The 24249-nt window shown below is 46.8% G+C and overlaps 1 protein-coding gene across 13 annotated transcripts in view; it reads right to left on the bottom strand.

Moving 5' to 3' along the window:
* Window positions 1-24249, bottom strand: part of LOC127670386 (cytochrome P450 4F4) — a 93775-nt gene that overhangs the window by 35784 nt on the left and 33742 nt on the right. For 3 of the 13 annotated variants that reach the window (XM_052164721.1, XM_052164717.1, XM_052164715.1), the window contains exons 1-5: window positions 15712-17697; window positions 8296-8494; window positions 5786-5930; window positions 1148-1201; window positions 930-1057 (exon numbers count right to left, since the gene is read on the bottom strand). The exons of 1 other annotated variant lie outside the window; for it this stretch is intronic. In XM_052164721.1, the coding sequence (XP_052020681.1) occupies window positions 930-1057; window positions 1148-1201; window positions 5786-5930; window positions 8296-8493 (525 nt within the window). In that variant the 5' untranslated portion in view covers window position 8494; window positions 15712-17697. Of the gene's footprint in view, window positions 1-929; window positions 1058-1147; window positions 1202-1422; window positions 1489-5785; window positions 5931-8295; window positions 8495-9388; window positions 9519-12371; window positions 12434-15333; window positions 17885-18128; window positions 18212-18352; window positions 18418-18530; window positions 18665-21155; window positions 21286-21524; window positions 21592-22493; window positions 22765-23394; window positions 23517-24249 lie in introns of those variants that run through there. 9 more of the 13 variants (XM_052164719.1, XM_052164725.1, XM_052164724.1 and 6 more) reach the window with 6 other exon arrangements.

Below are 24249 nucleotides of genomic sequence, written 5' to 3'. Positions count from 1 at the left end.
TCATATTATTATATTACGATTGGGTCATGAGGAGCTCCTACTGTAGCCCACTTGTTTTGCTCTCAGGAGCTCTGGGTACCTTGAAGAAAGGACAGAGCTGGAGTGATTGTGTTCATGCTGCCTGCTACCCAGTGAGCAAATGTCCGGCTTTCCCACCTGACTCAAGGCGATGGAATGTTGTAGCAGAATCTAAAACCAGTAAACAAGCTAACATACCAGGTTACAAGTAAGGAATCATTCTGGGACCCTCACCCCAGTCCTATCTTGTTCAGGTACCACATCTAGTACAGTGTGATTTTTCAGCAACGTCAGATTCTGACCCACTTTTAATTTTGTGTTTGGCTTATGATTTGACAAAAACTGGTGGGACGATGAGGTTACCGTCTCAATTAAATCTAATTTACATCGTATCCTGTTTCTCTCATTCCGGTGGAACTGTCTGTGCCACAAGCCTTGGGTGCCTCAGGGGGGGAAAGAACCCTGGGGACACTTGCTGAGTTCTCCCTGCCAAAGCCAGTCTATAAATTCTCTTCATGTCTGCAAGGTTCAAACATAAGAGAACTGAGTCAGAATCAGCCGAGCTGCCCACCTGATCCACAGCTGATCGTAAGACACCAGTGACCTGGACATTGTCAAGAACAAACAGCCAGTGTGTTTGGAACTGCCAAATCATGCCTGTTTTCAGTTTTCAGGCCATCAAAAATCAACACCCAAGCACCCACCATGTCAGGGGCCATGACTCTATGGTATCATCATGAACACAAGAAAAATTTTAATACTAAATCACACATGAGGAAATCAAGTCTGAGGGAAAACTGCAATGGGACACCATGGCCCTTCAGAGCCAGTACTGTGGACTAGATCTGTCTGCGGTCCCTTACCCACCCCTCCCCAGACTACAGTTGGGCGCATGGATTCTGGGGACTCACATGCATGACGTTGGTGCTATCACTGAAAATCTTCACATAGGGTTTCAGGATGTTGAAATGGAAAGCCGGTGTCAGCATGTGACGGTGGCGGCTCCACTTGTCCCCAGCACTCACCAAGAGCCCATCCCCTAGGAGAGTGACCATCGGCAGTGGGCAAGGGTGGCACCATTCCCTGGACCCTAGGGTTGTTCCCAACCATCTCACCTGCAAGGACTCACCCAGCCAGGGTTTCAGGAAGCGGTAGAAGATGTCATCCTTTGGGGCAACCGCAGCTGACAGGAACAAGAATCATCAGGGACCAATGGAAAATGCAGAGGATGAACTTGGGGAGCATTTGGTGCCCTCATCAGAGGCATGCATGTCTACATCAAGCCAGAATAGCAAGATTGTGGAGAAGGACAGAGGAGGCAGGCAGTAGGGAGAGGTAAGCAGGAGCCAGATTAAGGCACAGGAGGAGGTAGGGCAAGAGTGTGGCTGACACTGAGTAACATACCTGTGATGGTTTGTATGTGTTCGACCCAGGGAGTGGCAGTGTTGGGAGGTGCGGCCTTGTAGGAGTAGGTGTGTCACTGTGGCTGTGGGCGGAACACCCTCACCCTAGTGCCTGGAAGCCAGAATTCTGCTAGCAGCCTTTAGCTTCAACACTCTCAGCCCCTCCTGCACCATGCCTGAGCAGATGCTGCCTTGCTCCTGCCTTGATGATAATGGACCGACCCTCTGAATCGGTAAGCCAGTCCCAATTAAATGTTTTGTTTGTTTGTTTGTTTGTTTTTGTTTTTGTTTTTTGGATTTGTTTTTTTCGAGACAGGGTTTCTCTGTTTAGCCCTGGCTGTCCTGGAACTCACTCTGTAGACCAGGCTGGCCTCAAACTTAGAAATCCACCTGCCTCTGCCTCTCAGAATGCTGGGATTACAGGCGTGCGCCAATGTTGTTTTTTATAAGAGTTGCCTTGGTCATGGTGTCTGTTCACAGCAGATAACACCCACGTGTGCATTCACATGGCTCCTACATGGCCTAACATGTCAACACAGGACAACATTCTAAGGCCTTTACGTAGACCTAGCACAACCATTCATCCAGCACTTTCTGTCATCTCCTGACATGCACATGTGACACGGGTGCATACTACATGTGTGTGCACTGTCTTAGTCAGGGTTTCTAGTGCTGTGAACAAACACCATGACCAAAAAAGAAGTTGTGGAGGAAAGGGTTTACTTGGCTTATACTTCCATATAGCTGTTCATTATTGAAGGCAGTCAGGATAGAATCTCAAACAGGGCTGAAACCCAGAGACAGGCACTGATGCAGAAGCCATGGAAGGCACTGATGCAGAAGCCATGGAAGGCACTGATGCAGAAGCCATGGAAGGCACTGATGCAGAAGCCGTGGAAGGCACTGATGCAGAAGCCATGGAAGGCACTGATGCAGAAACCATGGAAGGCACTGATGCAGAAACCATGGAAGGCACTGATGCAGAAACCATGGAAGGCACTGATGCAGAAACCATGGAAGGCACTGATGCAGAAACCATGGAAGGCACTGATGCAGAAGCCATGGAAGGTGCTGCTTACTGGCTTCCTTGCTCATGCCTTTTTCATCCTGCTTTATGGTGCTTATAGAACCAGCACCACCAGCACCACCAGCACCACCAGCACCACCAGCACCACCAGCACCACCAGTACCACCAGTACCACCAGCACCACCAGCACCACCAGCACCACCAGCACCACCAGCACCACCAGCACCACCAGCACCACCAGCACCACCAGCCAGGGATGGCACCACCCACAATGGCTGGGCCCTCCATGATTGATCACTAATTAAGAAAATGCCTTACAGCTGGATCTCATGGAAGCATTTTCTCAGCTGAGCCTCCCTTCTCTCGAATGACTCCAGATTGTGTCAAGTTAATGCACAAAGCCAGCCAATACAGCATCCTAACACATAACATGTGCTAACATAACTAAACACACATAGTCTTCCTTGACACGGCCCTCCCTAATGTAACATGTCGCTGTGAACTGACACCATGACCACAGTAACTCTTCTAAAGGAAGTTATTTAACTGGGACTGGCTTATGGTTCGGAGATTCAGTCCATTGTTGTTATTGCAAGAAGCATGGCAGCGTGTAGGTAGACACGGTGCTGGAGAAGGACCTAAGAGTTCTACATCTTGATCCATAAGCAAGAGGAAAAGACTGCCACACTGGGTATGACGTGAGCACCTGAGACTTCAAAGCCCACCCCCTAGTGACATACTTCCTCCAACAAGGCCATACCGGCTCCAACAAGGCTATATCTCTTAATAGCGCCATTGTCTGTAGACCCATGGAGGCCATTTTTATTCAAATATATATAAGAGAAGGTCTGATGATTCTCAGGGTATACCAGAGTTACCTTAAAATGGTCACTGCAGGGTGTAGGGAGACTATTCATTTGGCAAAATGCTTGCCATCGGAGCAGAGAGCTGAGTTCTGTCCACAGCACCACATAAAGAGTTGGTGGTGGAGGCGTGCACTTTTAATCCCAGTTCTGAGGAGGCAGAATCCAAGTAGATTCTGGGTATCCATCACAGCCTAATCAATGATCCCTAAGTCACAGTGAGACTCTGTTCCCTAAAACCATGTACATGCATCATGAGGAGTGATATCCAATGTTGTCCTCTTACCCCACATACATAGACACACATGCAAGTGCAATCCCATAAAGACACACATATACTTGTACATAGACAAAAATTATAGTCACATTAGCATCTCAGATGTGTAACCAAATGTAATCTAACATCAGACATAGATACACACTGAGACCTACTTACACAAATCTCAAGGTCTCAGTCACATCTCAGTGCAACTCTGGATGACAGATATCAGAAAACCCTAAACATGATCAAAATGTTATCAGAAGGATAGAAATACACTCCCAAACAACTACTCAACCACACAGAATCCAACATTCCTCCTATGTCTGTGACCCCTTAGGAGTCCCAGACAGGGCCATCACCACATGATCCCAGGTATAAACCATCTTTATTCAAGGATAACATATATTGTCCTGGCTACCCAGCAGGACAATCATTGCTACCGCCAACCACCTTGACTTGGTCACCTGACTAGCTAGAGACAGCACAGATACTGTAGCAGTGGGCAAACTGAGGCCAGTACAGTGCCCATCTGGAGCAGAGGAGGAGCTTCACAAAAGCAGGAAGCCGATACAGATGGCCACCAGCCAGGGTCTCCATCCCCCTCAGCCTGCCTCCCCACAGCACACACCAGGATGGCTGCACAATGCCATCTTCCTACTTCTGAATTAGAGGAAAGAAAGAGAACCTGGAGCTTGCTCCTTTAGGCTGCCAGAGAGGCGGGTTAGCTGTGCAAGAGTCGGACGGAGCCTGGGAATTCTACCCAACCCTGGCTCCATCTCTCTGCTGAGCCCTGTCTGGGCTTCCTCCAGACGTCTTCTGTGCATAGCGATCCTCAACCCTCAGTTACAGGGACAAAAAGACACACTCACTCTTAGGATCCCAAACACAGCATTAACCTGGGTTCTCTTCCCACCGTGCTCCAGACGGAGACCCAGGCGTTCAAGTCCCCTGAGCTCAGCCTCCCACGCAGTAAGTGAAGCATCTAAGACCCGACCCTGGGACTTTGCATCAACAGCCCGGATTCCTACCCATGCATCTACTTTCTGTTTCCCAGGCCTTCCCAAGATCAAGTCAAGGCAGTGACTTAGTAAGAACTCTGTCTTGTGGCTCAGGCCAGCAAATGAAAATTAATTACAAGAACAGAACCCCTGGGAACTCCACGAGTGACGCAGTCTGTCCCATGATCAGAGGCTCATCACTTAGACCTTGATGAAGAAAAGGCTTGTCTAAGAGGCGAAGACAAGCCTGGGGCGGTAAAGCAGACCTGAGGACAACTCTCCCAGACAGGCCTTCACAGTCTGTAGATTCCCTTTATCTCTTTGAACTAAACCAGGTAGATATCACTCACCCGACAGAGACCTAGCCATGCACAGAGAGCAGGCAGCCTTCCTGGCAGATGTTAGAGCCACGGTCACTCCCTCCCCCAACCCCCGCCCCAGCCCCAGATCTCTCTCAACCATGACCTGGGCAAGTATGGTAATGTCAGAGGGCAGGGAAAGTGGGCCAGGCTGGAGTGGAACTTCCTAGTGAAGATTCTAGGCCTACTCCGTGAGCAATGGACATATGATGGACAAACCAATGGAAGAAGAAAAATATAGAAATAACAGCTGGATCCCACATTCGTGTACACTGGCTCACTCCTGTGCCTGGGGATGGGATGGACTGCAGCCCTACAGAGGCCCCGCACAGCCTGCTCTTACTTTAAACATTCCTATTATCCGGGTAGGTTTGTGTTCATTCCAAATGCCTAGCTTTGTCCCTCTTAGACCTTCCCTGGTCTAGCGTCTGGTCACATCTGGCCTGGTCATGCTTCCTCCTCTAGGAAGTCTCCCCACGCGCACTAGCAGAGACCTCCCTTCTCCATCCAGTCATCACCTTCCTTAGGGACATTCCTGATCACGGGTGGTTGGAGTGTCTTTGTCAGGACACATCTCTTCCAGATCAAGTTCCACTAGGACAGAGCCTTGCTCATGTCATGATGTCCTGGCATCCCAGGAGTACCAAGAATGCTAGGATGGGGAGGGAGGCGATGGCTACAGTAGAGGAAGAAGAGACTGATGTGGGACAGTAAGTCCATGGAAAAGCAGAGAGCCTGAGAAAGATAAGGGAGGGGAAGACTGGGTTGCTGCAGGGGCACACACCGAAGAATAGACGTCAGGACTAGAAGTTCTCGGGTTCCCACAGACACACCACCAGCAGCTCCCATGAGTACCTGATGCATTGAGGACAGATCGGATGACGTCGGGGTGGCACAAATGGATGAGAGGAACTACAGGGCCTAACCAGGTCATGAAGCCTTGGGGGTAGATGGCCACCCGCTCAGTCGTCTCCTTCATGCCTTCTTCAGTAGGAGGGCACTGGGGGGGGAAGACAAGGGGGATCCCTCTTGAGATGGCTCTTTTCAGGGATCAAATTGACTGGATGCCCGCATACTCTGATGCAACATGACTTCTTGTTGCATCCGTGATAGTCTCAGAACACAGTGTAGACTGGGTCAGGATGTCCCTCCCTCCACAGTGTGGCTGGTACCATCCAACCCAGTGAGGATCCAAATGAAACAAGAGACAGGGGAAGGGGAAATTCTCTCTTCCTAACAAAACCGGAGCACTCAGCTTCTCACGCCCTCAAATATCAAAATTCTGGTACTTGACCTTTGGACTCCAGCATTTATGTCTGGCACTCCACTTTACAATGGGCCTTTGTTCTAAGGCTAAATTGCTACACCACCAGCTTCCTGTTCCTCCTATGTGCATGTGGCATTGTGGGATTTCTCAATCTCCTTTATCACTTAAGTCCAAAATACTTTGTCTATGTATCAATCTACCTATCTACCGACCCCTACCTTCTTCTCTCTCATTTACATACCTGGACGTGCTAGATGTGTATTGTGTTCATTTGTATATCTGCATAACTATGTATAGAATTGTGGTACATAATGATTTTTAAATTAAATTAAATTTTTTTACTTATTCATTTTACAACCTGCTTACTGTCCCCTTCCCGGTAACCCTCTCCCACAGGTCTTTCCCAATCGCCCCTACCCTTCTCTTCTGATATACTACCGTCTTTCAACTTTTGCTATTAGTCTTATGTTTATATACATTTGGCTAAATAAATACCATTATCTAAAAACTGTCTGCAATCTTCTCAAGAGTATCATAAGGTACAGGTTTGTATGCTGGGACCAATAAGTGATCTCTCAGAACCTAGATATGAAGTAGGCTTTGCCAAGATGGTTCGACTCAGTGTACTCTATATAGGGTTAGTAAAATGATGAAATCATCCAGTGATGAATTTTTAAAATTTGTCCCTATAGCTAACTAATGCAAAATGGTCTATCTGTGTGTATAGGTAAATGTGTACATGCATGTGTGTGTGTGCACTTGTGTTTATTTTGCTGTTTGTGTGCACATGTGTTCATGCTTTTGTTCTGGTGCTCTGGAGAGCACCAATATACTTCCTCAGCACCTGTAATAGGTTTCCCCCAGAAGCCCTTGGAAGTGATGCAGTCTCTGTAATGACCATGTGTCTGGACGTCGCAAGACAGAAGAGGAAATCTCCGCTTCTGGCTTTGTCTTTATCAGCCATGGCCTGGTATCAAGCCTGAAACTTATGGTCAATAGACAAGCTATATTGTCATACTGTCCACCTCAGAGAAGCCCCCTTTGTCTTGAGAAAATTAATTTCTCAGATGGAATCAATTTCAGCTCCAGGAAAAGCCTCAAGGCAAGGTCCTGACAGGGACATGTGTGGACTGCGCTGCACGCTCAGGGTTTGTCCCCAAGGTTTCTCGAACACACTTTTCTGACTGAATATACCAAAAGTCTCCAATTCCAACTAGGCAGAATGGTTCAAACACTGGATCCTCAACAGATACCAAGACCACAGAGGGGACCCCTAACTCTCCATGAAACTCGCAGCTCCCCAGGGAGCAACCACCACCCACAAGATAAAGGATCCTGTGCGTGGTTTCAAGGATTTGTATGCATGCTGTGAGATATGAGAATGTAAATGAAGCAATTAGGACCAAGTTAACCAAAGGAGAGAACAGAACTACGTTAAAGTCCAAATGTGTAACAATTTTTAGGGAGGTCACCAAAGGATGAGCCTTCTAGTCTAATCCAGGTGCAACAGGCATCAGTGATTAATCTTGGTAGAAAAGAGCAGTCTAAGGAAGATATGACCCAGGAACAGGAAGTGAGGATTAAGAAACGAACTCTCCAGTGGCACAGGTGTGCTGGAGGTGTATGAGGAGGGCATAAAAAATCCCTTCTGGAATAAAGCAGGAACTCACAGATAGACTAACAGAAAGAAGAAGCTGACTCTAAACCAGAAGCCTTCAAGAGACCTACGCAGCAGACCATGTGTGAATGTGAGGTGTCTTGGGGCTATGAAGCCCATTCTAGAAGCACTTCTGTGTGTACCAGAAAGGGAAAAGAGGACAGGAATAAATCCAGAGTAGACTGGGGATATAAAAAAAAAAAAAAAACAGGAATGTGAGAAGAACTTGAAGTGTAGCACTTGAAGACCCTAACTCATTCTACCCTCCATTCCCACAGCCATGGGGAGCTCTGCACCCTCATGCCCCAGCCCCTAGCCTACCTAATCCCTGACTAATCCATGCACCCTCATACCCACATCCCAGGCCATCCTTCTAACCAATTAACCACTGGGAGGTCCTCACACCCTCATAATCCAGACCCATCCTGTTACCATACTCACCATGCCCAGGTGACCCCAAAGCCAACTCTTCTTGGGTGGCTGAGGGAAACCACGGAGACGTTGACACTTTCCATACAAAGTGTATAGCTGGGTAAGGCAGCGGGCCAAGAACCAGGAAATCCCAACGAAGAAACAGAGGAACCATGGTGAGGCTGACATGGGCCCCAATCCCAGCCAGGATGGGTCCAGATGTCGCATCCTATGAGACAGATGGTAGAATGTGAGTTCCTGAACCTCGGGGAATTGACAAGGGCACCCTGTAACAATGGACAGGGTGGGGGCTATGGATCCTGATGTCAAATCAGGCGGTAGTGTAGATCCAATGTAGGAGAGAGGCTGTGAGATGAGATATAAAGAGCAGAACAAGAGGCAGATGACATAAAGAGTCTGAATGGTGTCCCAAGTTGCATGCATGAGACCAAGCTTTCCTGGAGCTGTTACCCAGAAAGCACCATATCTTCAGGACAAGCTTCATCACTGTGAGCATCTGGCTTTAGTCATCTGGCTCTCCAGCACCACACCAGACATGAGCAAGGCTCTCAAACCCAGGAACTCCATTTCCCCTAGCCTGGCACCTTCTCTCAGGAACGGTGTCTCTCCCACAGCTCCTCAATCTCTCTCTTCTGTGGCCTCTTTGGGTAATTGCCTAAGGGAAGGCTGGGCTCATGTGTGCCAGCCAATCCCAGGCCTGACAGTTTCCTCCCAGCCTGGGCATGAGGCCAAGAAAGTAGGTTGAGTCAGCCAGCTGCACAGTGGAACCAAGTCAGGGTCACACCGAGCATGGAAAAGAGATCCTCAGGGCTCGACTCCTCCCACATGAGGTAAGGGACAAGACTGGTGTGTCCAAAGGAGACCTTGAGCCCCACCTTAATAGCCCCTCCTGCCCTTCCAAAGACAAGATATATTGTGTTTTTAAAAATCATTAACTTGGGACTTCAGGTGCCAGGAGAGAAAGGCCAGGGACATCCCTGAATTTCTCCAGAGCTTCTATGCATGTTTGTATGGGAAGAAGGCCTGCAGGGTTTCTTGGCACAGAACTGGGAGACTCTGGAATTCCTGTCCAGCCCACAGCCAGACAGCAGTCAAACTCTACCTCCATGCAACACCAGGTCTTGGTAGACATGTTTCTTTTAGACGCTGTTCAACAAGTGATTTCCCTGAGTGGATTCCAGGGATCAATATCCCAGCTAGAAGAACACAGCTGAGGCTGGCCTGGGCTGGAGCTAGGATACGAAGGGAGGAGGAAAGGAGTGTGAGATCGAGGCTAAGGTAGGGTAGCAGCAGATGGGATCTGGGCAGAGCAATCCAGGGGCCTTCTTGTTCTTCTATGAAACATGGACAGCATTTAAAATAATATTTATGATTCTGTACATTGGTTATTATATATTTTTCAATCATCATCCTTGGTGCGTGGTAAAAGTCCACATGTCCGCTTGTGAGACATCAATGTCCTTTAGTACGAAGACTCACATGGAGACCGGATGTTTCCTGTTTGACCAGCTGTGGCCAGCACTTAGATTGGGCTTTCCATTACTTTTTGTGAAGGAATGAAGACATAACCAGACATAAGAACGACTCTTAGTTCCTGTGCCACACATCAGGGAATATGCTAACTTTAACCATCCCTTGCGCATCCCCTAACCCCAGCAGCCTTTAATGAAAACCCTGAGCATCAGGCTTGGCATCAGAGAGGCCGCTCAGAAGACCTATGACCTTGAGCAAGGGAGCTGTCCATGGGCCTCACACTCCTCAGTAACTTGGCCATGATGAGACCATCATGAGGTATCATGGTGAGGTTATGGTGCTGGAGCTTGCTGAAATGTGTATTGGGTTTGTGTTCCCCAGAATTCAAACTATTCTTTTGGAGGTGAGCCTAAGACATAGTCTCAACTGCCATGCATCTTTCTGGAAGGCAATCCCAAGAAGCACCAGCAGCACTGTGGAGAACAGAATGGGAAGAGGAGACAGGAAGCAAAAGCTGCTTGCTGACTGAGGTGTGTACTATGATCATTGGGGCTCAGCTTGGTGGAAGACAAGTGCTCTTGGAGACACAGTACTGAGCATGCTTCTTAATCACCCCACCCAGATCAAAGGAATATGAACATTTATCTGCCCACACCTATGGCTGAGAATTTGAAATGTGTGGGCATGTTACTGTGCGCTGTGTAATTCGAGTCTTGGAAAGATCAGGAATTCAAGGCACATACCTAAACATAGTAAAAGTGATATACAGCAAACCAGTAGCCAGCATCAAACTAAATGGAGAGAAACTTGAAGCAATCACACTAAAATCAGGGACTAGACAAGGCTGCCCCCTCTCTCCATATCTTTTCAATATAGTACTTGAAGTTCTAGCTAGAGCAATTAGACAACAAAAGGAGGTCAAAGGGATACAAATTGGAAAGGAAGAAGTCAAACTATCACTATTTGCAGATGATATGATAGTATACTTAAGTGACCCCAAAAGTTCCACCAGAGAACTCCTACAGCTGATAAACAACTTCAGCAATGTGGCCAGATATAAAATTAACTCAAATCATTTGCCTTCCTATACACAAAGGATAAACAGGCTATGAAAGAAATTAGGGAAACGAAACCCTTCACAATAGTCACAAACAAGATAAAGTATCTTGGTGTGACTCTAACCAAACAAGCGAAACATCCATATGACAACAACTTCAAGTTGTTGAAGAAAGAAATTGAAGAGCTCAGAAGATGGAGAGATCTCCCATGCTCATGTATTGGCAGGATTAATACAGTGAAAATGGCCATGTGGCCAAAAGCAATATACAGATTCAATGCAGTCCCCATCAAAATTCCAACTCAGTTCTTCATAGAGTTAGAAAAAGCAATTCTCAAATTCATCTGGAATAACAAAAAACCCAGGATAGCTAAAACTATTCTCAAGAGAAAAAGAAGTTCTGGTGGAATCAGTATCCCGGATCTCAAGCAGTATTATAGAGCAGTAGTGTTAAAATTTACATGATATTGGTACAGTGACAGGCAGATAGAGCAATGAATGGAATAGAAGACCCAGAAATGAACCCACACACCTATGGTCACTTGATCTTTGACAAAGGAGCTAAAACCATCCAGTGGAAAAAAAGATAGCCTTTTCAACAAATGGTGCTGCTTCAACTGGTGGCTAGCATGCAGAAGAATGTAAATCGATCCATTCTTATCTCCTTGTAATAAGCTCAAGTCCAAATGGATCAAGGACCTCCACATAAAACCAGACACACTGAAACTAATAGAAAAGGAACTGGGGAAGACCATCAAGCACATGGGCACAGGGGGAAAGTTCCTGAACAGAACATCAATAGCTTATGCTCTAAGATCAAGAATTGACAAATGGGACCTCATAAAATTACAAAGTTTCTGTTAGGCAAAAGACACTGTCAATAAGGCAAAACAGCAACCAACGAATTGGGAAAAGATCTTCACTAACCCTACATCCGACAGAGGGCTAGTATCCAATATATACAAAGAACTCAAGAAGTTAGACTCCAGAGAACCAAATAACTCTATTAAAAAATGGGGGACAGAGCTAAACAAAGAATTTTCACCCGAGGAATATCGAATGGCTGAGAAGCACCTAAAGAAATGTTCAATATCCTTAGTCATCTGGGAAATGCAAATCAAAACAACCCTGAGATTTCACCTCACTCCAGTCAGAAAGGCTAAGATCAAAAACTCAGGAGACAAACAGGTGCTGGTGAGGATGTGGAGAAAGAGGAACACTCCTCCATTACTGGTGGGAGTGCAAGCTCATACAACCACTCTGGAAATCAATTTGGCGGTTCCTCAGAAAACTGGGCATAATACTTATACTGGCTGGTTTTGTGTGTCAACTTGACACAGGCTAAAGTTATCACAGAGAAAGGAGCTTCAGTTGGGGAAGTGCCTCCATGAGATCCAGCTGTGGGGCATTTTCTCAACTAGTGATCAAGTGGGGAAGACCCTTGTGGGTTGTACCATCTCTGAGCTGATAGTCTTGGGTTCTATAAGAAAGCAAGCTAAGCAAGCCAGTAAGAAACATCCCTCCATGGCTTCTGCATCAGCTTCTGCTTCCTTACCTGCTTGAGTTCCGGTCCTGACTTCCTTTGGTGATGAACAGCAGCATGGAAGTGTAAGCTGAATAAACCCTTTCCTCCCCAACTTGCTTCTTGGTCATGATGTTTGTGCAGGAATAGAAACCCTGACTCAGACAAATTGGTATCAGTATTGTGGGGTATTCCTGTGATAACCTGACCATGTTTTGGGGAGAACTATGGAAGGATTTTGGAACTTTTGGCTAGACGATCTAGTCAGTATTAAGAGTTCTGTGTAGGAGCTTGGAAGATAATGTTAAGAACAGCATAGAAGATGGAGGCCTGGCTTGTGAAATTTCAGAGGGAAGATTAAAGACTCTTTTCAGGACCATGTTTTGATTGTGAAGATTCTATGGTTTTGGTTAGCTGGGGCTGAAGAATCAGCTGTGATTAACAAGAACCAGTAAAGCAAACCTTTGTGTTACTAGGACTATTGATGCTGGTTAGCCGGAGCTAAGAAATTAGTGGTGATTAAGAAGAGACCAGCATCACTGAGGTGAAATCTTCTGGGAGGTGTTTTCTGAGAACACAGAGGCTGTGTTCCAGAGATATCCATGGTTGTCCTTTGTGCTATGGCTGGACTTGGTACTGTGTAAGAGTCACCCAGGTGGTATTGGTTTTGAAGGTATGAAGGGGTCATGAAGAGCAGCTGAGGCTCTGCACTGTGAGAGGCCACGGAAGGCCATTGGTGAAGGTGCAGCCTCAGTTGAAGTTGATGGTCCTGGACTGAAGGTATCATGCATAGGAGCTGAGGCTTGGCACCATGAAGAGAGCCTATGAGAGGCTATTGGTGAAGTCTAGCTACAGCAAAAACAGCAGTGTTTTGCAGATCCCATCCCAGTGCCATGGGATGACCACCAAGAACAGCAGCAGCAGTGGAGTACAGGCAGCTGGAGCCTAGAAGACAAGCTGTGTGCTTCAAAGGGCAGAGCAGGAGAAGTGACCCAAGTCCTTGGAGGAACCTGGAAGATCATGAGTTGGATCCCAGACATTGAACCATTGGAGTTTGAGTTTTGCTTTTGATTATGACTGTGCCTTGATATTTTTCCCTCTTGAAGGGACAAAGTATTTTAGTGGAGCCCACAGTTAAGAGACTTTGAATTTTTAAAAGACTGAATTTTAAAAGATATTGGACATTTTAAAGGGGTTAAACTTTTAATATGTAAAGACTGTGGGACTTTTAAAGTTATTTAGATCTTGGAGATGAATAAGAAATTAAGGGTTGAGGCTTAATAGTGATATGTTTGTGTGTCAAGTTGACAAGGGGTCATTGTACTGGCTGGTTTTGTGTGTCAACTTGACACAGGCTGGAGTTATCACAGAGAAAGGAGCTTCATTTGGGGAAGTGCATCCATGAGACCCAACTGTGGGGCATTTTCTCAATTAGCGATCAAGGGGGGTAGAGACCATCCCTGGGCTGGTATTCTTGGGTTCTATAAGAGAACAGACTGAGCAAGCCAGGGAAGCAAGCCAGTAAGGAACATCCCTCCATGGCCTCTGCATAGGCTCCTGCTTCCTGACCTGCTTGAGTTCCTGTCCTGACTTCCTTTGGTGATGAAAAGCTGTGTGGAAGTGTAAGCTCAATAAACCCTTTCCTCCTCAACTCGTTTTTTGGTCATGATGTTTGTGCAGGAATAGAATTCCTGACTAAGACAATCCCAAACCAGGGTTTCTACTCACCTTCATTATTCAGTTCCCAGATAAAACACACACACACTTTATATTTACAATAAGCTTTAAACAGCACAAGAGCTGGGCAGATAGCTCCTCTCTTATTATTAGAATCTAGGTAAGCTTCTAGCCCCTCTAAATCATGGGATTGATCCCCTTTGGACTGCCTTGGGTTCCGTCCAGAGTTGCCCTATCGATGTTCTCAGAAAGAGACTGTTCAAAGAATCAATGCTGTGTAAAAACTTCCTGGAGAGATGCAACACACACAAACCCAAAGACACAAACACACAGGCACACATTCACAAGAACATACATACATACATACATACATGCATCTACTTATCCCAGATAAGGAACTAGTAAGTGGTATAGCATTTTTCTCCAAGAATAAAACCTTCCATCTTGGTGGGAGGCTTATTAAGAAACAAGAGATTTGCAGGGCAGTGGTGGGCGCACACCTTTAATCCCAGCACTTGGGAGGCAGAGGCAGGCGGATTTCTGAGTATTAGGCCAGCCTGGTTTACAGAGTGAGTTCCAGGACAGCCAGGGCTACACAGAGAAACCCTGTCTCAAAACAAAAAATAAAAATCAAAAGAAACAAAGAAATTTAAGGGAAGATTAAGGATGAGACAAGATATACTAAGATATTGGGTTGCAAACTGTGCGTTGTGATTCTTTTGAGAGTCAAATGACCCTTCCACAGGGATTGCCCAAGACCATCTGCATATCAGATGTTTACAATTTATAACAGCATCAAAATTACAGTCATGGCCTAGCAATGAAAATAATTTTACCACCACAGCCTATAGAACTGTATTAAAGGGTTGCAGCACTAGGAAGGTTGAGAGCCCTGTTCTTGGGGAATGAAACATTCTATCCTGTAGGGAACCTACTGAGATCAGAAAATAAATATAATCCAGAAATAACTGAGCAGCTTCAGGAAGTCAGTGAACCTGACCAGATTCACTAGACCCCTCCCTCTTCTTCAAGCCTGTGTAGAGCAGTAAGGGCTGCAGGGAGAGACTCTCTGACTGAGTTGCCTGGAGGAGCAGAGGTAAGCTGAGTCAGAAGAAGCTGAGAGCGACTGGACCACCAGGAAAGGAGCCCCTCCAACCTGCTGGGCGGACGGCACCACACTCCTGTAGGAAACCCCAGAAAGCTCAGAGCTTCACTAAGTTGGACTTTGGTGGTGCCATTACTTTGATCTGTCCTCGTTTCCCTGCCTGGTTTGTTCATTTCACCACGGACCAAAGTGACAATTACACCAAAGTCCAACTCAGTGAATCAGTGATTTGTTTTTTTATTGAGGTCACTAACCAGAGTATTGGCGCGGGCTTACTTACAGAAGCAGGGATAGCTCAAAACAGTCCACCCATGACAAAAGGGAAACTACGCTGGAAGGCTTTAACCCTGAGCATGCTCAGTCTCCTCCCCAATCGTTGTTTGTTTCTTCTATAAAATTCGAGAGGGAGCTTCAAGAGTTTGGCGCGCTGAGCTACATAAGATGCTGTTTGCCTATTGAGCCTCATACGCCTTCCCTCTTCCTTTCGAATAGAACGTTTCAAATAGGAAGAAACTGCCTTAGAACATGAGAAAGACAGCGATTCCGGCAGTGGCAGAATGTCAGAGACCACTGCAACCCCCACCTACTTACCCTCACTGCCCCCTCTGTCCTGTCATCAAGGACATCGGGCGTCAGGTCTTAGAACTTTTCAGGAGAGAGGTATGTGTCCCTCCTGGGATCCCACAGCAGCCATTACCCTGAACCCAGGAAGGCTCGTCTTTTCAATGCCTGCTGTTCCCAAACTGTCCTGCAGAGGGAGCGTTCTCCATGGTCAGAAGGCCAACAGATTACTCTGCAGCCAGTCAGAAAAAGACCTAGCTGTGTTTTTTAAGAATTACACAGGTCATCTGTTGCAGTCTGTGGAATGGAAAGACCCACACTTCCCCACCCCCCGCATCCGTATGTCCTCACGATCCTAGGCAAAAGCAAAGGGAAAGTATCTGCACAGAGTACCCAAGAATTATTTGCTTCAGAGGGACAAAGGGCAGTGTATATGTAACAAAAACAAGAGGTAAAGGACAAGGGAGAAGTGGCCGAAAGACAACACATGGGAGAGGGTTATTTGTCACAAAATGGGACAAAGACCTGCTTCTGGATAGAGAGGACATAGACGTGGCCCACAGGCAAACGGCAGTTTATAAGGGTAAAATGGGAAACCCTGTGTTAGGATGAAATGTTTAATTAGCATGTTAATTAGGGGATCCAAAGAGGGCTTTTGATTGTTGTCCTTCAGTAGTTTAATAGCTGCACATTGATCGTCAGCCTCATGAGGAGGAAGTGCCCAGATAAGGGGACAGACCTCGATAGCAGCTTAAGGAATGCAACCTCACAGTTTAGCAAGGCAGAGGGAATTGGGAAGAGCAAGGCAGAGGGAATTGGGAAGGGCAAGGCCTACCATGTTGGGGGTCAGCGGATGGCAGCGGTAGCACAGCTCCAGAAAGACCACACCAGGCCAAACAGTTCCACGTGAGGTTTATTGAGAGGGGAAAGGACCAAGATGGTGGTGGAAAGAGAAGAGGGGAAGAGGTGGTGGGGGGAGGGGGAGGGTGCTTCTCTTATATATACACGGATGGTGACATGGTCTCAGGTAAAGGAGACCCCAATGGATTCTGGGAATATGGTGTCTGTCGCCTTGGCAACAGGTGTATAGGTTGCACTGTCGCCTGTGTGATGTCACAGGTTTCGGAGGTCCTGGTACCAACATACCAGGCCCAGGCTGGCCTTAAAATTTCTATTCTAAGATGTTCTCCAATTCATGGTCCCCCTTCACAGGTAGTAGATTTCAGGTACGAGTCACCACATCCATCTGACACCGTTTTAGTGGTTTCATGGTGAGGGTGGAGGAATCAAAGCCCAAAAGTGCTACTAGAAAGGAAAATTATAAGATTCTTGTGAAGTAAGTGGGACTCTCAATGAACACTGCCAGGGACAAAAAGAGTTAAATGACAGATTCTGGAAGTGTGACTTCATTCATTTTAAGTGTGCCTTAGTGATCTTCGGTATCACAAGCCTAAAATACCATTTAACATGCTTCTCAACGGTGCTAACATATACCTTTTCTGAAAAACCATTTTAGCCAAACTTTACAAATACACACTCTATCAGGTGTACTGTGGTAGCCCACTACTGTAAGTGCAGCATCGAGAAGTCAAAAAACTGGAGGAGGGCTATAATATATAAAATATATTATTATATATATTATATTATATAATTATATATTATATTATATTATATTGAAGAGGAGGCGGAGAAGGCAGAAGAAAGTGGAAACAGTGTAATTAAGGCTTTGTTTCAGTGACTAAAGTCTCAAGCGTGCCAGAAACTCGATTCCCTCTCCTAATTTGCTCCAAGACCTACAGTGGCTTTAACAGGATGAAGTCCAAGCTGCAAAAGAACTCTAAGCATGAAAGCCTTGCTGGGCCAATCAGCAAACGGGTTCTTTGGCTCCTTCTCGTCTGCAAGACCATTGCTGAGGCTGTGGCCCTCCAGCGCCCCCTGCTGGCGATAGGTGGAGCCCCGCTAATTCTGGGACCCAGAGAGGACAATTGGAGGATGGGGTGAAGCAGTCCCAGGTCAGGTTTGGGGTCATTGCTCCCCCGCGCTCAGCGGCTCCACCCGCAGCCACAGCCCGCCCTCCGCGCGCAGGATCAGCTCCGGCTTCCGGCGCGGCTCCTTGTCATCGGGCAGGACGCGGAAGCGCAGCAGCGTCAGCGCCAGCGCCACCTTCATCTCGTTCATAGCGAAAGTCTGTCCTATGCAGTTCCTGCGGGAGGACAGGGTGGGGACTCTGACTGCCGGGGCCTAGACAGGAGCTCCTGGACCCAAGCTGACCCAGGCAGGGCCACACCTGGTTAGTCCTTCACCTTCCAACCCTGGGTTCTGCAGACTTTTGCACATACCCTGAGCAGAGCGTAGGAAGGAGAACTAGAACCCAACTGTCCCAACTCCACCCTATTCCCACTGACCGTCCCAGAATTCACCCATCACCACAAGCCATCTGGCCTCACCTGGGCCCCGCGGAGAAGGGAATAAAAGACAGAGGCGACCTCTTCTGGTGGTTTTCTGGGTCAAAGCGGGAGGGGTCATAGACCTGGGGAGGGGAGACGAGGCTTTAGGTTGTTTCTCTGTGCACAACCAGCCTGGCCCTGGAGGCAGGCGTGACAGCTTCTTGTGTCCAGGTTGAGGCCGCATCCCCTCCCCAGGTCCCATAAATGCCTGGAGGAGCCCCCACCTCAGGGTCTGGCCAGACTGAAGGATTGTGATGAATACCGAAGATGCTGATGATACAGATGTTCCCTGTTGGGTAGGAGGATCCAGTCAGCACTAGGTCCGAGCTGCCCCCTAGAGGCCATCACCCTACTCAGATGCTTCTCATCTGCTCCTCCCTTCACCCTTGACTTTGAAGGCACCTTTAGGGATGACCCGGCCATCAGGGAGCACAATGTCCTGGGTGCAGCGGCGGAGGAGGTCTAGGGCTGGGGGGTGCAGCCGCAGGCTCTCCTTGATGCACATGGTCAGGAAGGGCAGCCGGGCCAGGTCCTCCCTAACGAACACAACACACAAGTATTCAGGAACAAAATGAAATCTGGGCTCAGCCTCACCAGCATCTGGTTGGATTATAAACCTCTCAAGCTTAGTCACAGAACAAACCATGTTCCAGATGAATCAAGGCTGTTTGCAAGCTCCTTTGGTTAGTTGTGTCTGGCTACGAAGAACCTTGAACTCCTGATATTTATCATCCACTTCCCAAGTTTTGATGTCACAGTGGTCAACTAAGATCCAGGGCCTTGAATCAAAGATTAACACTACTCTCCCCCCAAATCGCAAAAATACAGGGAGGGGCAAGCTTAACCTGAAATATTTCTGATTAAAGCATCCCCTCCACAGATATCCTACATTTGACAAATTTGTTGTGCACAAGCTGTACATTTTTTATATACTGACCTGGAAAATGGAGGGTGGAAATTCAGAAATAAATAACCAACCTAGGCTACAAGAGACATTCAATCAAAAATCAATTACGTAATAAAGTTTTTTAAAAGCAGAAATAACCAACCCTTGAAGACCTATAAGGTTATTTAAATGAGTACGTTTAATACTCAATAGCAGAGTGGCAGTGGCGGAATGGCCTATCATTATAGAGGTGTCAGTTCTGTCCTGTCCTGTCATGGTCTGTCTGTCTGTCTGTCTGTCTGTCTTTTTTGACACAGGATTTCTCAGTCGAGCTGTGGATGTCATAGAACTTACTCTAATGACCAGGCTGGTCTCGAACTCAGAAATCAGCCTGCCTCTGCCTCCAGAGTACCAGAATTAAAGCCATGCACCAACACCACCTGGCTAGTCCTTTCTATATTAACAGTTTTCAATACTATCTAAAAATTTTTAGCTGGATTTTCTTGTCATTTTAAAATGCATTACTTATATTTCCATACATCTATGTAATGAATATTGATCATAATCACCCTCCATTACTCTCTCAGCCCTCTCCCACACCAGCGGAAACCCCTTTGTCCTCCTAGCCCACCTCCCTTCTATTTTGACGACTTGACTTTTCTCTTTGTGACCTGACAAAGTTAACTAATGTTGCCTGCATAAGCAAGAGTGGTGTGTGTGTGTGTGTGTGTGTGTGTGTGTGTCTGTGTCTGTGTCTGTGTGTGCGTGTATCTGTGCCTGACAATGCTCTCCCAGGACTGGTTTTCACAGGGCCCTGCATAAGAATCAAATGTCCACCACTAACTACACCCCCCATTCAACAACTTTATTCTAGTTAGAAGAATAGTTAAGCCAAAATAGTTAATCAGAAGTCCATGCAGCAGAAAGTGATTTAAAAAAAAAAAAAAGATGGCACCAATCTACCACTCACTAAAACTTATTACAAAACTATACTAATAAAAATGAAAACATTTTCTTAAAAACTAAGGGTCTAATGAGGCCTGCAGAACACAGAGCTGGGGCAGGCATGAGAGGAGAGTCCACACACAGTTAGGAGACAGAGACATGGTTTGGAGGACGACGCTAAGAATATTAGCAATTAGCAACAAAAAGAATTAAATGCAGCAAGGAAAAGAATCGCAGGACGGGAGAAGTGGATGCAGGAGAACTGAGGTCAAAGTCAATCTCAGCTGAAGAGTAAACCGGAGGCGGCCATGGCCCGAACAAGCAGCTGTCTCAATAACTAGATACACAAAACAGATACTGGCACAGCATGCTGGCACACACCTTCAAACCCAGCCATTGGGAAGTAGAGGCAGGCAAATCTCTATGAATTTAAGACCAGCCTGATCTGCAAAGTATGTCCAGGTCAGCCAGGGTTACACAGTATAACCCTATCTAAAAACAGAACAAATTAAAAAAATTCTTAGCCACTCCAAATATAGGGTAGATTCTCTCAATATGTCAGAAACACTAAAACTATAAGTTAATGAAAATATCTATCATTCCAGAGGCTTGTCATTTCTTGATGGTGAGACTATCAAAATCCTTTCTTTCCCCTTGGTATTTCATCTTAAAATAGATTGTTTGTTTGTTTGTTTAATATATATGAATATGCTGTTGCTGACACATCAGGAAAGGGCATCAGATCCCACTACAGATGGTTGTGAGTCACCATATGGCTCACCTGAGTTCTTGGAGTTGAACTTGGGACCTCTGCAAGCAGCCCTGGTACTTTGAAATGTACAAAATGTTACTAAAAAGTAGACAAAGATGACTTTGAATTCCTGCTCCACCTGTGAGATTTCAAAGGATTGAGGAAGTGTCTATAAACTACAAAGACTCAAACAAAAGCCAGAAGGAAATTCACAAGATGGACGGAGAATCAAGAAAAACAAACTGGGTTTGAAAACTCCACAATGGCCTCTAACCCGCTATGTGAGACATAATTAAATGAAGATGTCCAAACTAGCCGTGGAATCCCTAAAAGCACAGGGGTTAAGACTCTGTACGCCAGCCTTGGCTACACAGACACATCGTGTAAGAAATGCAGCAATGAGCGCGTGACCAGAAGCTGTAACAGCAGAAACTACCGTGCTCACCATTCGATCTCCACAGACTCTCGGTCCCTCAGCAGCTCCTGAACCTCCTGCCGGCAGCGCTCCTGGTATTCCGGGTGCCTCGCCAGGTTGTACAGGATCCAGGAGAGCGCACTGGCCGTGGTGTCATGGCCTGAATGGTAGAGAGACAATCGGATTTGTGTCTCTGGCCTGTTTCAGCAAAATGGGGTACTTGTATCCAGACAGTAAGGCTCCAAAAAAGGATGGCTGGAAGGAATGAAGGGATTCTAGATCCCAAATAAGTATTTTGGAATACACAAAAGGAATGGAGGGATTCTGGATATGCCCACAATACCTACTAGCGATTGGCAGACCTCTACCTGCTGTGTAGTCCCACACTGAGACCCTCACCTCCAAACATGAAGGTGTCGGCCTCTGCTCGGATGTCCTCATCTGACAGCTCCTTTCCGTGTTCATCCTGGAGACAAAACAAGGCCCTCAAGTCATTCCATGCCTGAGGTGGTGTTCAGGCCACCCATGTGTTTGAAGGTTTGACCACAGAGAGTGGCACTAGTACGATGTGTGACCTTATGGAGGGAGGAGGTGTGTCTTTGTTTTTGTTTTTGGTTTTTGGGGGTTTGTTTTGTTTTGCTTTGTTTTTGTTTTTTGGGATTTGTTTTTTTCTCGAGACAGGGTTTCTCTGTATAGTCCTGGCTGTCCTGGAACTCACTCTGTGGACCAGGTTGGCCTTGAACTCAGATATATACCTGCCTCTGCCTCCCAGAGTGCTGGGATTACAGGCGTGCGCCATCACCGCCCGGCTGAGGTGTGTCTTTGTTAGAGGAACTGTGTCACTGTGTAGGTGGGTTTTGAGGTCTCCTGTGCTCAGGCTCTGCCCAGTGCAGAAGACCATGGCTGCCTTCAGATGAAGATGTAGAACTCTCAGCTCCTCCTCCAGCACCACGTCTGCCTGCACGCTGCCATGCTTCCCACCATGTTGATAATGGACTGAACCTCTGAACCTGTAAGCCAGCCCCAGTGAAATGCTGTCCTTTATAAGAGTTGCCTTGGTCATGGTGTCTCTTCAGAACAATGAAACCCTAAGACGGGTAGTAGGAGACAAACTCTAATACCTGTTGTGAATACAAGGTGTCTCCTCTATCTTCTCTATAGTCTGCTTCCATTTCTTCCTTGGTTTCTTGCCCACTGTTTGCTCTTTTACCAGAGCCTTCAAAAGAGTCACATCTAAAATAAATCTCTGTGTGGTGCCTATTTTCATAAGCACCGTCTGTAATTCCCCAATATTCTCCTGGTTAAATCCAGCTTCTATCTAACACTGTCCATGACGGTTCCTGTAACCCAGACCCCACATGAGCCCACCTTGGCCAACAGGAGCACATCGATGAAGTCCAAAGTCTTAGACTTAGTCTTGGACTTCAGGAACTCATCAAGGCTTTGCCTGGAGAGGGTGCGACGTCTCTCCCTGATGACAGCATCGGTGAAGTTGTGCACCAGGTCGCAGGCCTTGCGGAAGCGCCGCCCATCAGCTGTGTGGTAGTACAGGAAGTCCAGGAACAGGAAGAGCTGTTGTGACCTTTTTACTATGAGGGAGCTGAGTTCCAAGATGGCAGAAATGTATTCACTGGGAGACCTGAAGGGCAGGGCAGAGAGAGGAACCAACTTAGCACATAACAAAACTCCAGCCAGAGTCCCAGGATTAGGATCCATCCAGAAAGGGCATCCATGACACATAAATTCTGCTTCCTGCTCCCCCAATAGCCTCCTGACCCGGATCCCAGGGTAGACATGGACAGTGCTTCGTCTCTGCGTCCACTCGGCAGCCACTCCTGCTCCTCCCCTCCATCTCCTGGGAAGGGCAGACCCGGGCTCAGACCCTCCTCTCCAGCTTCCTTGCATCCTCTATCTCTCCAAAGCTCCTCTGTCAGTCTGACTGTCCAAGGGCACTGTGACTAGGAACGCCTCCTACACAGACACCTTCTCTTATACTCAGGATGGAGTTCACACCCTTCTGGCTGGATATTCAGCATCTTTAAGATCTGGCCACTTGCTGGAAATGGTTGCTCCTGACTGTGATCCCAAAATGCAGGAAGATCAGAATCTCATGGCCAATCTAATCTACATAGTGAGTTCCAGGACAGACTAACTACAGACTGAGACCCTGTCAAGAAAGAAAATAAGGAAGGGGATGGAAAGGCAGAAGAAAAGATAAGCTTTACGAGCTGTCTTAAGGTCCTGTTCCAAGGCGGGGACAGGGACTCACTCCTGACAGTTGCTGTCAAAGCCAAAGAGGCATTTCTGCAGACTGTCCAAGGTCATGAGGCTTATGTTCTCAAACATTTCCAGACGGGCACTGCCTTCCGAGGATAGGTGCTTCCACTTAGCCTGAAGAGAGAAGGGGCAAAGACGGGGATGAGCCTTTGATCTTCGAGATCCTTCTCAACACCAAACACCAGAAAAGGCCCCTGACACCAGGGAAATCCTAACTCTGGTGGGAGCAGATGTTACTAAGGCAGATGAAGACAATAGGTTAAGAGATGAAGACCTAGCTGGGCGGTGGTGGTGCACGCCTGTAATCCCATCACTCTGGGAGGCAGAGGCAGGTGGATTTCTGAGTTTGAGGCCAGCCTGGTCTACAGAGTGAGTTCCAAGACAGCCAGGGCTATACAGAGAAACCCAAAAATCCAAAAACCCGAGAGAGAGAGAGAGAGAGAGAGAGACGAAGACCTGAGTTTAATTCTATCGCTGTGTACCCTTGGTCAGCTGCCTGCCTTCTACGTTGGTCAAGTCTTCCAGCACAATTAAATTGACTTGGTTTGTCACCTGTAAGCTACATTTCAGTGCTCTCTCTACCTTTTATGCTGTCTTATTCCTTGTAAAGTTGAAGAAAACAGATCTCTCTGCCCTTTCGTTTAATCATCCATAATATGATAGTCATATTCATCTCTTCAATGCAGCAATATGGAAATTACATCAACCAATGTAGACCATGGAACTGGCATAATATTTTGTATGCAGAAGGTACTCAAAAAGTGGTAGTGATGATTATCATTCTACTTGGTTCTAGAAATTACCTCAGTTTTTGGAAAATACTCAATTCTCAGTCTTTACATTGAGT

The sequence above is a fragment of the Apodemus sylvaticus genome, chromosome 20, assembly GCF_947179515.1.
Source record: "Apodemus sylvaticus chromosome 20, mApoSyl1.1, whole genome shotgun sequence".
Lineage (NCBI taxonomy): Eukaryota > Metazoa > Chordata > Mammalia > Rodentia > Muridae > Apodemus > Apodemus sylvaticus.
Note: the sequence above shows the minus strand (reverse complement) of the source record. Positions and strands in the feature narration are given on the sequence as shown.